We start from the raw sequence: 13,225 nt of genomic DNA, 5'->3' as shown, positions 1-13,225 counted from the left end.
GGCTGTCACCTGCTGCCGTCCGGGCGCTGCAGAGTTAAAACCTCCAGAATATATTTATTTGTTCCAAGTTTTACTTCAGACTGGGCTGGCCAGCGGGTCGTGGTTCTTCCATAATGTGGGCCTTGCGTGCTGGCTCGCAGCTGTCCCGGTGACTTTTTCAATGTCTTTTTGTATCTCTCAAATGGTCTGATTAGTTTAGTTCAGTGCTGCCAGGTCAGTGCTATTTGAATGCTGTTGTGGTGACAGAATTTGTTGTAAATTCCCGATTTTCTTTCTTCTCGCTCAATTCAGGACTTCCCTATTCTGTGCCAAACATGTCTTGGAGAAAACCCGTATATTCGAATGGTATGTGCCTGTTGGACTGCGCGGTCCTTTCCTCTGTGTTAGCCCTAAAACTGTTGAGTTCTGTGGTCTAAAATAAGCCTGGCTACAGGAGGACATGCCATCTTCGTTACTTGGTTCTGCCCAACAGGGTTTGGTTCCAGCCATTGCTGGTATGTGATATCGTGGCATTAGGTATATGATTTAGGAATAAATCAGTTGAAAAGGAGAGCGAGATGTCTTAGTCCTATGTGTAGAGTGCGGGAAATACTAGGAAACAAAGCTTTGGTACTGGTAAATCGTGCAACGTGGGGAACAGCGAGCAGCTGAAATTACAGAATCGCAGAATGTCAGGGGTTGGAAGGGACCTCAAAAGATCATCTAGTCCCACCTCTCTGCCAGAGCAGGAGCCCCTAGGGCAGGTCACACAGGAACGTGTCCAGGCGGGTTTTGAAAGTCTCCAGAGAAGGAGACTCCACAACCTCCCTGGGCAGCCTGTGCCAGGGCTCCATCCCCCTCACAGTGAAAAAGGTTTCTCTGATGTTTTTGTGGAACCTCTTATGTTCTAGCTTGTATCCATTGTCCCTTAGCACAATTTCTAAAATTTAGAATATGCACCTGTAAAAATAAGTTACAAGTGCCTTGTGAAGGCTGCCTAGTGATCATTCAGATCCTTGTTTGCTTACCTTGGTTTCCTCTGTGTGGGATGAATCCATCTCATTTGATGTTGCTATTCTCTGTGCTCAGTCTGGTTGCGTGTGACCTGCGCTGACATTCTCTTTCCTTCACATTTCCCTTCCACCAAGTTTGCTGAGAAAGATTGTGGTATTTTTGTGAAACATAACCCTACTGTCAGTATAGGTGGTATTTCAAAACCTGCTTATTTTCCTGGACTTACTTTGTGTAACATCATCTTTGCTTAAAAACAGCTATAAATATTCCATTTCATTCTCATCTTTCATCACTGCGTGAGGTGGGACTTGCAATACTGTGTTTCTAATGTATGTTTCTAAAAATAAAATGGAATATGGATGGAGAATTTTTCAGGACTTTTTTGTCCTGTTGACCTGACAACATGTAAGCCCAAGACATAGGACAGTGATAAGTCTCATGCTGAATTGATGATGTTACATATTTTCTCTTTTTTTGGTTTTATATTTCAGACCAAAGAAAAATATGGAAAAGAATGCAAGGTATGTTTGTTGTATTTTGAAGAAAGAACATCTGAATTGCTGCACATCTAGGAATAATATATTTCAATGTTAAAAAACCTGTCAGTTTCAGGAAAGTGCTTGTCTGGGTTAACAACTTAAAATATTTATATGACTACGTATTTTTTTAGGGCAGTCTACTGCGTGCTTTGTGAGATAAAGTCAGTTGGCCTTAAAATAGTAAAATTATTGAAGACCATTCAGACAGGATTAGCTTGCGTTTATCAGACTTGGGTTTGTGAATGTTGTATCTTATTTAAAGGCATTTCAGCCTTTTAAATGATCTCATATTTTCTCTTGCAAGTCCGTTTTCACTTGTGAGTGGTGTGTAAATAACTGGAGTTTAGGTTTTGCAATGAATATATTATTCGTGGCTACGTGGTGATTTGTGTTAATTGTCTAAGAAGAGAGCCACGTTTTTTTCTGAGCGAGCAAGAAATGAAAAGAGTTTTTTGTCCCTTTTATTGTCATCTGAGGTAGAAAGAAGGTGTGTGTTCAAATCTTGCTTCCTCTCCTCAAGCTGTACATGCGATGGAAGCAGATGCATCATTCCACCAGATAAGATAACTGCTGTGGTTGTCTTCTGGACCAAAAATCCCGTAAGCTCTCACTGGGCTGCTGTGCTGGCAACTGGTAATTTATCTCTGGTAGCTCGACACTGACATCACCTGGAATGAAGCAGAATTTCTTTTTCCTTTCAGCAGATCTGCTTTCCGCATTCAGGTTATTGTAATAAATCATAAAAAATGACAACAACATGAAAGAAAACCTTCCTAACACTTTCGACTCTCAAAGTAAGACATCAAAGAGAAACAAATAATTCTTGAGGTCTCAATCTGAGCACTAAAATGAAGGAAGTTGTACATATGGTTTAAAGAGATTAGATGTGTTTGGACTTTTAAGTCCAAATGGTGACTTCATTGCTGCCTGACGGTGATACAGCAGTGACTTTCTGTCTTTCAGATTTGTGCCAGGCCCTTCACAGTGTTCCGCTGGTGCCCTGGGGTTCGTATGCGTTTCAAGAAGACAGAAGTGTGCCAGACATGCAGCAAGCTGAAGAATGTCTGTCAGACCTGTCTGCTTGACCTCGAATACGGTGTGTACCAAAAAAAAAAGTTAACTAAGAGAGGAAGCTGCTTGCTTGCCTCTGAAATGAAAGTTGGCCAAATGTCTTGGAATGTGTGTGTGTCACCGGCACGGTTGTATCTGGGCAGCCTTCAAGAAGAATAAATCTGGGTGACCGCGTCTCTGCCTGAGCAGTAGATGAGTTATCTCTGGCTACTGCAAGTTGCAATAATTATTTCTGCTCTTTTGGCTTGGGCTTCATATGGATTTGTTGCTTTGTTTTGTTTCATTCTAGGTTTGCCTATTCAAGTCCGGGATGCAGGACTCTCCCTTAAGGATGAAATGCCTAAGTCTGATGTCAATAAAGAGTATTACACCCAGAACATGGAACGAGAGGTGAGAAGGTGTAGTTACAGGCACACTCTCTGTATGTGGATGTGTATAAAGGAGGAAAAGGGAGGAGTGCCGTAGCTTCCCTTAAAATAATTTACTTGCCCCGGTTCTGCGCATTTAGTTTTTGGTTATGATGTACACGTAATTATTTGTGTTTTAACTGCTGTGCAGATATCCAATTCCGATGGCACTAGACCAGTTGGTGCGCTAGGAAAAGCTACTTCTACCAGCGACATGTTGCTCAAGCTGGCTCGGACCACTCCTTACTATAAACGTAACCGTCCTCACATCTGTTCCTTCTGGGTGAAAGGAGAATGCAAGAGAGGAGAAGAGTGTCCCTACAGGTACAGATGCAGCTTAAACAGTTAATCTGCTCCCCACGGTCAGATGCAGCTCCCCACGGGGCTGGAGGAACAGAAGGTGCTGCGGTGGGGCAGGAGAGGCAGCACTCTGACTGGGGTCAGTGCTGCTTGGCTGGCACGCAGTGCCAGTGAAAGAACCTTTGTCGTGGCGAGATCGTGTGTGAGGAAGGAGCTGCGTGGTCTCATTGTGCTTTGCTGAAGCAGCGACTGCAGCTCTTCTCTTGCGTAGTTCATTTTTGCCCTTCATGGCATCAGTGCCCTGGATCAGAGATCCCTGTGTTTGAACAAGAGGCTGTTTGAAATCCAGCTCTTGTGTTGTGTAGCATTGAACGCTGAGCTGTCAGAAGTGCCATTCATTCAAAACTTGAGGCAGTCCTGGCTGCTGTTTAAGCCTTTTTGTTCTGTTTTTGGCGTGTTTATGAGAACAGGGTTAAGCACAGAAGTGGCTTTAGAAGGGAAGGTACCAGTTGCAGTGGTTCTAGTCTGATGTGGCTGTGACTGGGGTTGTGAAATGCTTTGTTTGCTGAACCATAGACATGAGAAACCTACAGATCCAGATGATCCTCTGGCTGATCAGAACATCAAAGATCGTTATTACGGAATTAATGATCCCGTGGCCGATAAACTTCTGAAACGAGCATCCACCATGCCTCGCCTCGACCCCCCCGACGACAAGACTATCACTACGCTTTATGTTGGAGGGCTTGGAGATACTATCACTGAGTCGGATCTCAGGTGTGTTGGTGAACTTGTGTTGCCCTTGCCTTTTTATTTGACACTTCGGTTACTGCTTGTCTTCAAGTGGGGAGAAAAACCCACACTTTCTCAATTTTCCTTTATGAGGAAGTGCAGAGGAGTGCCAGCTTGTTGGAGAACAGATAAACGGCCACATTTCAAATGCTTTGAGTAAAATTTCTCTCTTTATAAATGAGTCATCCTTCTGTGCTGTTGGGAACCCTGTGTTACACTTTTTACAAGGAAGTCCCATTGCCTTTCTCTAACTAGCTGCTGAGAAAAGCTGCTGCAGAGTTTTTATTGCTCTATATTGCACAGAGGGGCAAGAAACTTGGTTTCTAATGGTTTGTTTGAACTGGTAATGGAGAAAAAAAGGATCTGGGGATATCTTTTTCAACACGTGGTGAGATCCTATTCTGCTCTGTTCCCTGCAGCTAGGAGGAGGGGAATTTTGTAATCTTTTTTTTTTCCCCACACAGAAATCACTTTTACCAGTTTGGGGAGATTCGGACGATAACTGTAGTGCAGAGACAACAGTGTGCTTTCATCCAGTTTGCCACCCGGCAAGCTGCGGAAGTGGCTGCTGAGAAATCCTTCAACAAACTCATTGTCAATGGTCGCCGGCTCAATGTCAAGTGGGGAAGGTGAGTGCGGGGGAAAGAGACCATGAGGATGTTGCCACGAGGTTCTTTACTCAGTTTGTCCAGTCTCCCCGGGCAGATTGGGTATTACACTGGAGTAAATAGTTGGGGTCTTCTTAGAGTTTGATTTTTTTTTTTTCTTTCAGCAGTGGGATCTGGGTTGGAAGTTACCCAAATTGTATTAGGGATTTCTTGGTTGAAAGTTATGGATGAGTTTCTGTCATTTTGCTTCTAATCCATCTCTTGTAAGCACTGTTTGCACACTTTGTACCAGTTGTCTCCGATGTTCTGTGAATTTTTAATTTTTGGCCTGAAGCAATGGATCTGGATAAGATGATGTAAAACTAGCAGGGCAAATATCTGCTTATCCTGCTTTTTCTCATCCTTGTTCTCACACTTTTGTCTGGTTTTTAGGTCCCAGGCAGCAAGAGGAAAAGAAAAGGATAAGGAAGGTACTACAGAATCTGGAATAAAGCTGGAGCCAGTTCCAGGACTTCCTGGAGGTAAAGGAATTGTTTTCATCTCTGAAACGCTTAGTGCTGACCTGCTTCTGTGAGAGAGGCTGATGTTAAGCCTCTGACAGTAGAGGCGCTGGTGAGCCCAGAGCAGTTCCTTACAGGAGGAGGTTTGCAGCTGGAACGGGAGGGGAACTTTGTCTAGAACCGAATTCATGATGAAAAGAGAGTTCTTTATGTGATGAATGAAAAGTTGAAGCTGCATTTAAGTTACTTAGGTCTGAGATACTGGCAACCCACGCTTATCAGGGCTTATTTTCCTAATCCAGTAGGCGTTGGGTGATGGAATAAACAAAGCTGATTTCAGGTGAAGAAAAATGGTGACAGTTCTGGAGTTTCCGTGCTTCTTGCTATGGTTCATACGTGCAGAAGTGTCAGCAGTTTGCCCTTCTGGAAGAACTGATGATGCCTCCTCTCTGAAGGCAGATACCTCTGCGTATCCTGACTGAGAGATTTTTCCATAACCACTGCTTGCTTTTTCTGCAGCTCTGCCCCCTCCTCCAGCAGCAGAAGAGGAGGCTTCTGCGAATTACTTCAACCTACCTCCCAATGGCCCTCCAGCCGTGGTTAACATTGCCTTGCCACCTCCTCCTGGCATCGCTCCACCACCACCTCCAGGTAGTTGTTTCCCCTTCAGGTGGGGGTGTCAGACCTGACGTTAAGACAGCCTCATGCTCCGTGCTCGGCTGTGCTCCTGCATGCCCTAAGTTGATTTTCCTCATCCCTCATCATACAGTGTATAAAGTGATGATCTAAAACGAGCTGTCAGCACAGTTTAATTAACCGAGCTGCCTGTTGTGGTACATACTCACTTGCAAATTCTCAGGCATGTCAGAGATCCCTTGGTGCTTTTGCTCGACGTGTAAAGGCCACACTGACCTGAACTTCAAAGGGTAATTGCACAGCTGATTGAATGCCAGCCTGTGTTTGGCTGTCTGTATATATCTATCCAGAGACCCCTTTTTTTTAAATGGGACACCATATTCTTGTGCATGTGTTTGCTTTGCTCCACAGTTGAGTAAAAAGCATTTAGATTGGCCTTGCAGACGCCTGTCCTGTGTTTATCTGTGAGTGGGAATGTGCGCTGGGTAACGGTTGCCTCCAGTTGTACTGGAAAGAGAGGAAGGACTGGGGATTTGAAGAATCACAGGAGAGGTGCAGCTCTCTAAGGCTCACCTGTTTTCTGTCGTGAGTTCTGAGTCACAGGACATCTGTGTTGGTTGTTCTCCTGCTTTGTCTGAAGCTGCCAACTCTGTGTTTCCGCAGGTTTCGGACCACACATGTTCCACGCCATGGGGCCCCCGCCTCCCTTCATGAGAGCCCCAGGCCCCATCCACTACCCGTCTCAAGATCCGCAGAGGATGGGTGCCCACGCGGGGAAACACAGCAGCCCCTAGCGCGTTGTGCCGCCCTCGCCGTTTAAGTAAATGTTATTTTCTAGTTACCATGGTAGCACCATATGTTGAGCTGTGGATGAGCTAGAGAAGCCTTATTTCCCCGCTTGCAGACACTGGGTGAGCTGAGCTCCATGTCTCCGCTGGCTAATCGGATTGTGGATACATCCCAGGTCTTTCATTTAGTATTTTGGGGAGTGGGAGGGGTGGGGGGGTTGCGGACAGAAGGGCTGTTGGGGATCCGTGGATCAGGTGTACCAGAATTACAGTGCTGTCTGTGTATCCCGTTTGCACACTTTTGAAATAAACTTGTGGAAAAAACCAAACCGAAACCCTTTTCAAGCCTGTTTGGTATCCTCAGTCTGAACACTATGGACTGTTTAATCAGAGACTGTTGTCTGTCAGGTAACTAATGGCTTATTATTCTAATGAAGTGTTAAAGCTCTGCATAAGAGCTGAAAAACAAGCTTATGGTATGTTCCAAACCTATGGCTTTGCCTTATTATTGCCACAGAGTTGTCCTCCCTCCTTTTTATTTACTTGCCTAAAAAAATACACAGAAAACAAAACCTTTTTTGATGCTTCACTTCTAATCCTGCACGCCCTGAGCAAGATAAGCGTTGGGTGATGTGTGCAGCCCCCGGGCAGCGTGGGCACGATGCGGAGGGACGGGTCAGTAGTTGCCTGGTTTGGCCTCTGAAGGCCCCTGCGGTGCGGGCGGACACACGCGGTGCAGCTGCAGAGTTCTCCGGGGTATATCTAGAGCGTGGTTTGGGCTTTCAAGGCCTATGGGTACAGTCTCCTCTTAAACTGCAGGTGTGTCCCACTTTGTCCTGCTTTGATAAGACATGAACCTTGTCTTTCTGTGCTCCAGCTGTGTTTGCCCAGGAACAACTGAGTCCTGCATGGAGCCGGCTGCTGAGTAAGACGTGTGTAGGATTTGAAGTTTATGTTGGCTGCTCTCATGCAATGAATCTGTGGGCATCTGTCTTTCAAGCAAAACGTGATGGGACCTGTTCTGAAGCTTTGTTTGCTTGTTTGGCAAGAAAAAAAACAACATTAAAATACTTGCATTTTTCAACACTTTGCTTGTTTCCTGGAGCACGGCATCCAAGGACTTTGATTTTTATTTGGCTGCTGCCAAAGCCGAGGTGCAGGGCGGGGCAGTGGTGGCAGGTCCCTGTGTAGCTTTGTGTGCTGTCCCACAGGACGCTGCTGGGTTGGGGCCCGGGAGCGCTGTGCAGACAGATCTCGAATGCAAGTAGGCTTTACGTTGTCACAATTTATTTATTATTTCTAGCCAGGTCCCCAGGGGTTACATGGGTTCTTCAGCCAATGGGCAAGCAGAAAAGTTTGGAACAGGATAGCAGCTGAGCATCATAATTTTTCTGTATTTAAGGAACAGACCTTGTTTCTTTCCATTTGCTTGTCCCCTCCTGCTTCTGCAGGAAGAGCAGAGCAATGGTTTCCTGCCAGAATGGTGTGTTGTGGCAGCAGAATCCCTGTGTGGGATTTGCTCTACACATCTGTCTGCACTGCATTGCAAACGCGCTTCAAGCTGTTTTACCACAAAATCTACTTGCCTGGTTCAACAAAGAGACTTTTATCCTGATGCTCCTGCTTTTGCAAGATTAAATAAGGGTAACGTTGAGAACCTGACAAGCAATTGCAGAAAGCCTGTGTAAAGTTAGAGCTTTTTGTTAGCTGTTAGCAGGGTTTTCCAGATGTTCTGATGACTTCTTAGCTGCATGTCCCACTGTGTGTCACTGCTGAAAACGTTCATTAGTTGAATCCTCACTGCTGATTCTCCTATTCAGGGAGAAGCCCGCCCTTCCTCTGGAGTTGTGGCTGCGCTGCTTTTCCTTCCCACTGATGCTGAAGTTTCCAGAGCACCCTGGCAGCACCATCAGGCTGGTGTGACTGTGCAGTGCAGCGGGTCCAGTCAGGGCTTGGTCCTACTTGACCCAACTAGAAGCAAACCTGGCCTAAGTCAATCAAAGGGCTTGGATGTTTAAGCAAGGCAAGCAAATAGCAGTAGGAAGGGGAAAGTATCGGCTGCCTAGTGCTAGCCAGTAACTTGTAGAAAATGGCACAAGTTTCCAACTCCCAGTATTCCTCTCCCATATACACTGGTTGAGCTGTGCTTGTCAACAGGCAGATTCCCAGTTCCTCATTTGTTTTTGTTGTCCAGCCAAGGCCGAGGTAAGTGCTTTTAACATGCCAGTGCCTCTGGTAACTTGTTTTGCTGCCGCTCTTCAGTTATCACCTTCTCTTGCTGTCCTGACTGGAATGACAGACACAGAGTTGTCCTGAAGATGGAATTTCTCTGCAAAGGCACCAGCTGTTGGAGCAGGTGGTGTGTGTCAGTGAAGAGGCAGTGAGACAGCTTGGTGTGTTGCAGCTGGTGGTCCTGCCGTTTTCCGTGAGGTGGGGAAGAGGACAGGCTGTACAGGAGGTTTTGTGTGGCAGCTTACAGGGATCTGCTCACATTAACGGCAAGAACTCGGCTGGTTAGCTTAGCCCTAAACACGCTTGTGACAACGGCTGATAGAAGGGGAATTCAAAATGGTCCCAGACTTGAGCTCGTTGAAATCTGATGACAACCCGAGACCAGCTTAGCTTTCAGGAAGAATACTTACTCCCCTCTCCCTTACCCTGTGAAGTATGTTTGACTCTAGCGAGAAAAGCATCCGTGGTGATGGGGAAGGGAGTGCGTGCACGTGCGCTACAGCTCGTCGCTCTCTGGCAGAATCCGCACCCACCCTTGCGCCACCCGGTTGAAGTTGGGTCTGTGGGAAATCACCTCCAGAGCGCTCAGGTGATCCAGCTCTGCGGTGGGCATGGAGAACAGGTCACTGACCAGGGCTTTGTCAAATGGGGTGGGATTCCTGCGGTGCAAGAAAAAGCAGACTTAGCACATCACTAAGAGAGGCTGTGCAGGTTGTAAAGGTGATAGAAAAAGGAGATCTGACCCAGAATTTACTGGCTCTGATTTACTGACTAAGCCTGACAGCAACCTAGCACCGCCTGTAGCGAATGCTGGCCCTCCTCTTCCTTGCCGGGATGCTGTGAGAGCCTCCGTGAGCCCGGCGAGCTGCTTCTCTTGCACACAGCCAGCCTCAACTCAAGCTTTGGCAAGCCTGTCGAGTGGGGTTTGGTGCCTGTTGTTCCCTTTTCCTCTTTTGATGGGCTCTGCCGACAGCAGGAGGGGTGTGCTGCATGTGAGAGGGGTCAGATTAAGAGAGCAGGTGATGGTGACAAACTCACTGGTCTTTAGAAAGTGACTCTTCTGCAGCTGATGTGTTCTGCAGAGGGCTGAGGCTGACAGCGCTGCCTCCTGATCGCTCTAGCACATGTGCAGCCAAGCATCTTCCCCTTGGCCCTGGCTCCGATCTGCCTTTTGGGATGGCTTCTCTTGAACTATGACTAACAGGAGGAGCAGTGTGGGGGCAAGGGCTGTCATCCCTTCCCAGAGAAATGTGGAAAGGGAAAAGGGAAGAGAGTGCCAGCCCCCAAAAAGCCAAGAATGTTGGTTTTGGAGCAGCGTATGGAGGCTGAGCTATCGATGAAGCGTAGCTGGGGTGTTTGCTTTGGGAAGCGCTGCTTGCACATGGGTGACGTGGCACTGTTTTGCAACAGAGGAGAAATAAGAGGGGGAAAGGTAAACGAAGAAAGTCTGTTCCAGGAACTTTCTCCTTTCTGGGAAAAGATGGTCCTTTTCAAAGCTTGGTTTTCACTTTCTCTTTAGGCAGTGCACCTTAGCAAGGGGCCAAAAGTCTCTACACCACAGCCTGAATGCTTAAAGTTGGGAATAAACCAGTCCGTGTTAACGTGGTTGCTGTTGAGATGGTGAACTTGCCCTCACCCTGTCACTCATGTGAGCTGTGCAAGGGATTCACCTAGCTTTAGGCAAGACTGCTGGCTTTTTGCTAGGTGGTTTGTTCCAAAAAACTTGGGTTTCTGCAGTATTTGATGAACTGAGAAGTGATTTAAAAGCCAACAGCTTGGAAGATCATGAAAAGCCCAGTTAAAAGCAGATTGGGTCTCTGAATCTTCATGTCTCAATGAAGAATTAGAGGAGGTGGCAAGAGGCTTGGTGTTAAATTAGCATCCATCTGTATTAAATAACAGCTCAAGACTTTAAATAGAAAGGCAGCATGTGAAAGGGGAGAAATGGGATGGGCTAAAGTATTATTCGGAAACATGCCCTTGCTTCCGTCCCTGTCCACAAATAAAAACTGAGGCAGGAACATGGCTAAACAGTGAAAGAAAAGAGCCAAGCGTCTGCAGCTGCTCTTTGTTCTCCCCCTACAGCACATCCTCAGATGATGCTGCTTCAGGAGAGCTTCAGATGGCTGAGAAGCCACGAAGGAAACCCTGAGGGAACAGCTAACACAGTCCCTTTGCTTCCCTGTGGCTTCTCAACCCTTCTGTTAATGCTGCTGCTTGCTCCCTCTCCCCCTCAGCCCCACTCCAGTGCAGACCAGTGCGCTGTCGTGCTTTCACTGGTGTGGGAGGGGAAATGCGGGGAGGGCTGAATGTGCAGCAGCCTTGTGCTGTGTCCCTCACCAGGCTCCAGGCTTTGCTACCACCAGATCTCCGTCTCCTGGATCTCCACCAAATACCTTTCCAGAAAAGAGATTTTTTTCCTTAGCCGTCTCCACTCCAGGGTCCCAGTTTTGACCCCGGTGACATTTGGCAGCCCAAGGAGGCACAGCAGCCATACTCCTTTGGAAGCAGATATAGGGTATGGAGCTTGCCAGGCTGAGCCACCAGAAACTCCCCCGGCCTGAAGACTTCAATCTCAAGCAGGTGTTTGGAAAGAATCTGGTGACCTCTTAGCACCTTGTGGGAAGATTAACCTTACACCCTCACTGCTTCCAGCAGCTGTTTGGATACCGTAAGGAAATTAGGAGAGAGGCTTGACAGCATCTGTGCCCTTCCTCCTCCCAGCCCAGAGCTGAGCCCGGCTGGGAACAACAGCAATTCCTTCTCCAGGACTGCAAGCCTGAGAGTTAGTCCTCCCAAATTTCATCCCTGAGGCTAATGTGGTAAGATCAAGCTTCTTAAGGGCTGCCCAAGCCGGGCAGTGGAGCTCAGAGGAGACCTGCTGAAGGCAGGGACCCTTGCAGAGAAGCCACAAAAGAGCTCATGAGCAGGAAAAGAGCAACCTGAGCCCTTACTGCTCCCCTGTGGTATATAAAGAGGAGAGGGACCATAGCATTTCCCTGGCAGGACAGTGGGTGCTTCTTGAGGCTGAACAGTGTGACCAAGGGATGGACATGCTGGAGGTGCCTCCTCCTCAGCCGACGTTACCTGTTGAAGCTTGTGAAGTCCCATGGATAGGGTCTCACAGGTGGCTGGTTCTCACGGTGCACAGCACTGTCCTTGTCACCAAGGAGGTCATGCCACGGGGACTGGTAGCCCTTGGGGATGGCGGTGACGTTGAACTTCTCTGGGGGAACTTCTTTGAGGGGGCTTGAGTACCCTGAGGGGAAGGGGAGAGAGATGACATGGGCTGCCACAGCCAGGCTGGGGCGACTGGCTGAGCTGGGGAGAGGGGGCTGGGAACAGCCCTGTCTTTGCGTGGCCCCGCAGGACCTGCGGCTGGGAGCAGGATGGCATATATATAACATAAATATGTTACATATCTGTACATATAAAGACTCTGGGGGAGGTTTTTTTTGTGGGGGGATGCTTCAGGAGGCAGCAGCTCGCTGCCTCCAGCCCCATGTTACTGAGATTAAAACGGTGTTGGCTCTGGGGTGTAGGTGGCATTTACCTGGGGCCAGAGCATCGGGGTTGAGGATTTTGCTCATCTGCAAGACTTTCTCTGTCTTCTTGGGCACTGCAGGAGGGCCGCCCTGGGGCGATGCTGCCACATGGAGCTCGGAGTGATAATGCTGCTGACCCTCGCCATCGTCCCCTGCCTGCGGAAGGGAGAGTCAGCAGGCACCAGGAGCTCCCCCTGCCCTGCTCAGGGCTCAGGAGCCTGCTCAAAACACCTCAGAGCTTCCTGCATCTACTCACTGTCCACTCGTTTGCTGTTCCCTCCTGGTCACCTTTCTGGGTTCGGTGTGAGCCACCCGCCCCTGGACCTGGTAGCTGCAGGAGGTGAGGAGGTTTGGTTAGTGGGTGCAGAGAGGGACTGCCATTGTCCCCTTGCTCTTTGCTGGATGCTGAACCTGATGCTTGCTCCTCTCCATGCCCAGCCCATCAAGCCATCTCTCCTCCCCCTTCATCTCAGCATAGCAGGCAGCTGAGCCTGGTTGTTTTACTGAGAGACGCCCCAGCCTTGCCGGGAATTGCTTTCCTGCAAAGGCTCCTGGAGCCATAGGCCCGGGCCCTCGCCCCCCCCTGCCGGTGGCCGCTGGGGTGCTCAAAGGTGAAACGCTGCATCCGTCTCTGACGCTGCTGGAAGAGCTGGGAGCCACGGTTGTCCCGCAATGAGAGCTCCTCAATCATCAGGTCCTGTGGCACGCTCATCTTCTTGCCCAGGTCCAGCCCGGGCACTGCGGAGGCAGGGGGAGAGCACAGCCACAGATGAGGCGGGCGCAGGGGCGGGGGCCCCCCCCAGCCCCAGTGCAT

The 13,225-nt window shown here is 48.4% G+C and overlaps 2 protein-coding genes across 2 annotated transcripts; one reads left to right on the top strand and one right to left on the bottom strand.

Moving 5' to 3' along the window:
• Positions 1-291: 291 nt before the first annotated feature.
• RBM22 (RNA binding motif protein 22) lies at positions 292-6,965 on the top strand (the record flags this gene model as incomplete). The annotated part of the gene is made up of 10 exons (XM_009871505.1): positions 292-345; positions 1,485-1,514; positions 2,496-2,628; positions 2,893-2,993; positions 3,162-3,334; positions 3,887-4,087; positions 4,567-4,731; positions 5,143-5,231; positions 5,730-5,861; positions 6,510-6,965. Coding segments are annotated over 10 exons (1,209 nt in total), but the record flags the coding sequence as incomplete, so codon positions are not given.
• Positions 6,966-9,362: 2,397 nt separating this feature from the next.
• On the bottom strand, positions 9,363-13,141 carry MYOZ3 (myozenin 3). The gene is made up of 5 exons (XM_009871504.1): positions 12,989-13,141; positions 12,668-12,742; positions 12,420-12,567; positions 11,954-12,125; positions 9,363-9,525 (listed from the first exon to the last, which is right to left on the bottom strand). The coding sequence occupies exons 1-5, from the start codon at positions 13,121-13,123 to the stop codon at positions 9,363-9,365; spliced, it is 693 nt and encodes a 230-aa protein (XP_009869806.1). The 5' UTR covers positions 13,124-13,141.
• Between the last annotated feature and the right edge of the window lie 84 nt (positions 13,142-13,225).

The sequence above is a fragment of the Apaloderma vittatum genome, unplaced genomic scaffold (genome assembly GCF_000703405.1).
Source record: "Apaloderma vittatum isolate BGI_N311 unplaced genomic scaffold, ASM70340v1 scaffold28206, whole genome shotgun sequence".
Classification (NCBI taxonomy): domain Eukaryota; kingdom Metazoa; phylum Chordata; class Aves; order Trogoniformes; family Trogonidae; genus Apaloderma; species Apaloderma vittatum.
This window is presented reverse-complemented; position numbering and strand designations above follow the sequence as displayed.

Bases quoted from the DNA above. Each gene is read 5' to 3' on its own strand.
- MYOZ3 (XM_009871504.1), bottom strand. From the start codon at position 13,123: ATGAGCGTGCCACAGGACCTGATGATTGAGGAGCTCTCATTGCGGGAC. The intron at 12,743-12,988 runs GCGAGGGCCCGG...CACCTCCTGCAG, and splicing joins GCGGCCACCGGCAGGGGGGG to CTACCAGGTCCAGGGGCGGG. The intron at 9,526-11,953 runs GTAACGTCGGCT...CTTGCACCGCAG, and splicing joins GACTTCACAAGCTTCAACAG to GAATCCCACCCCATTTGACA.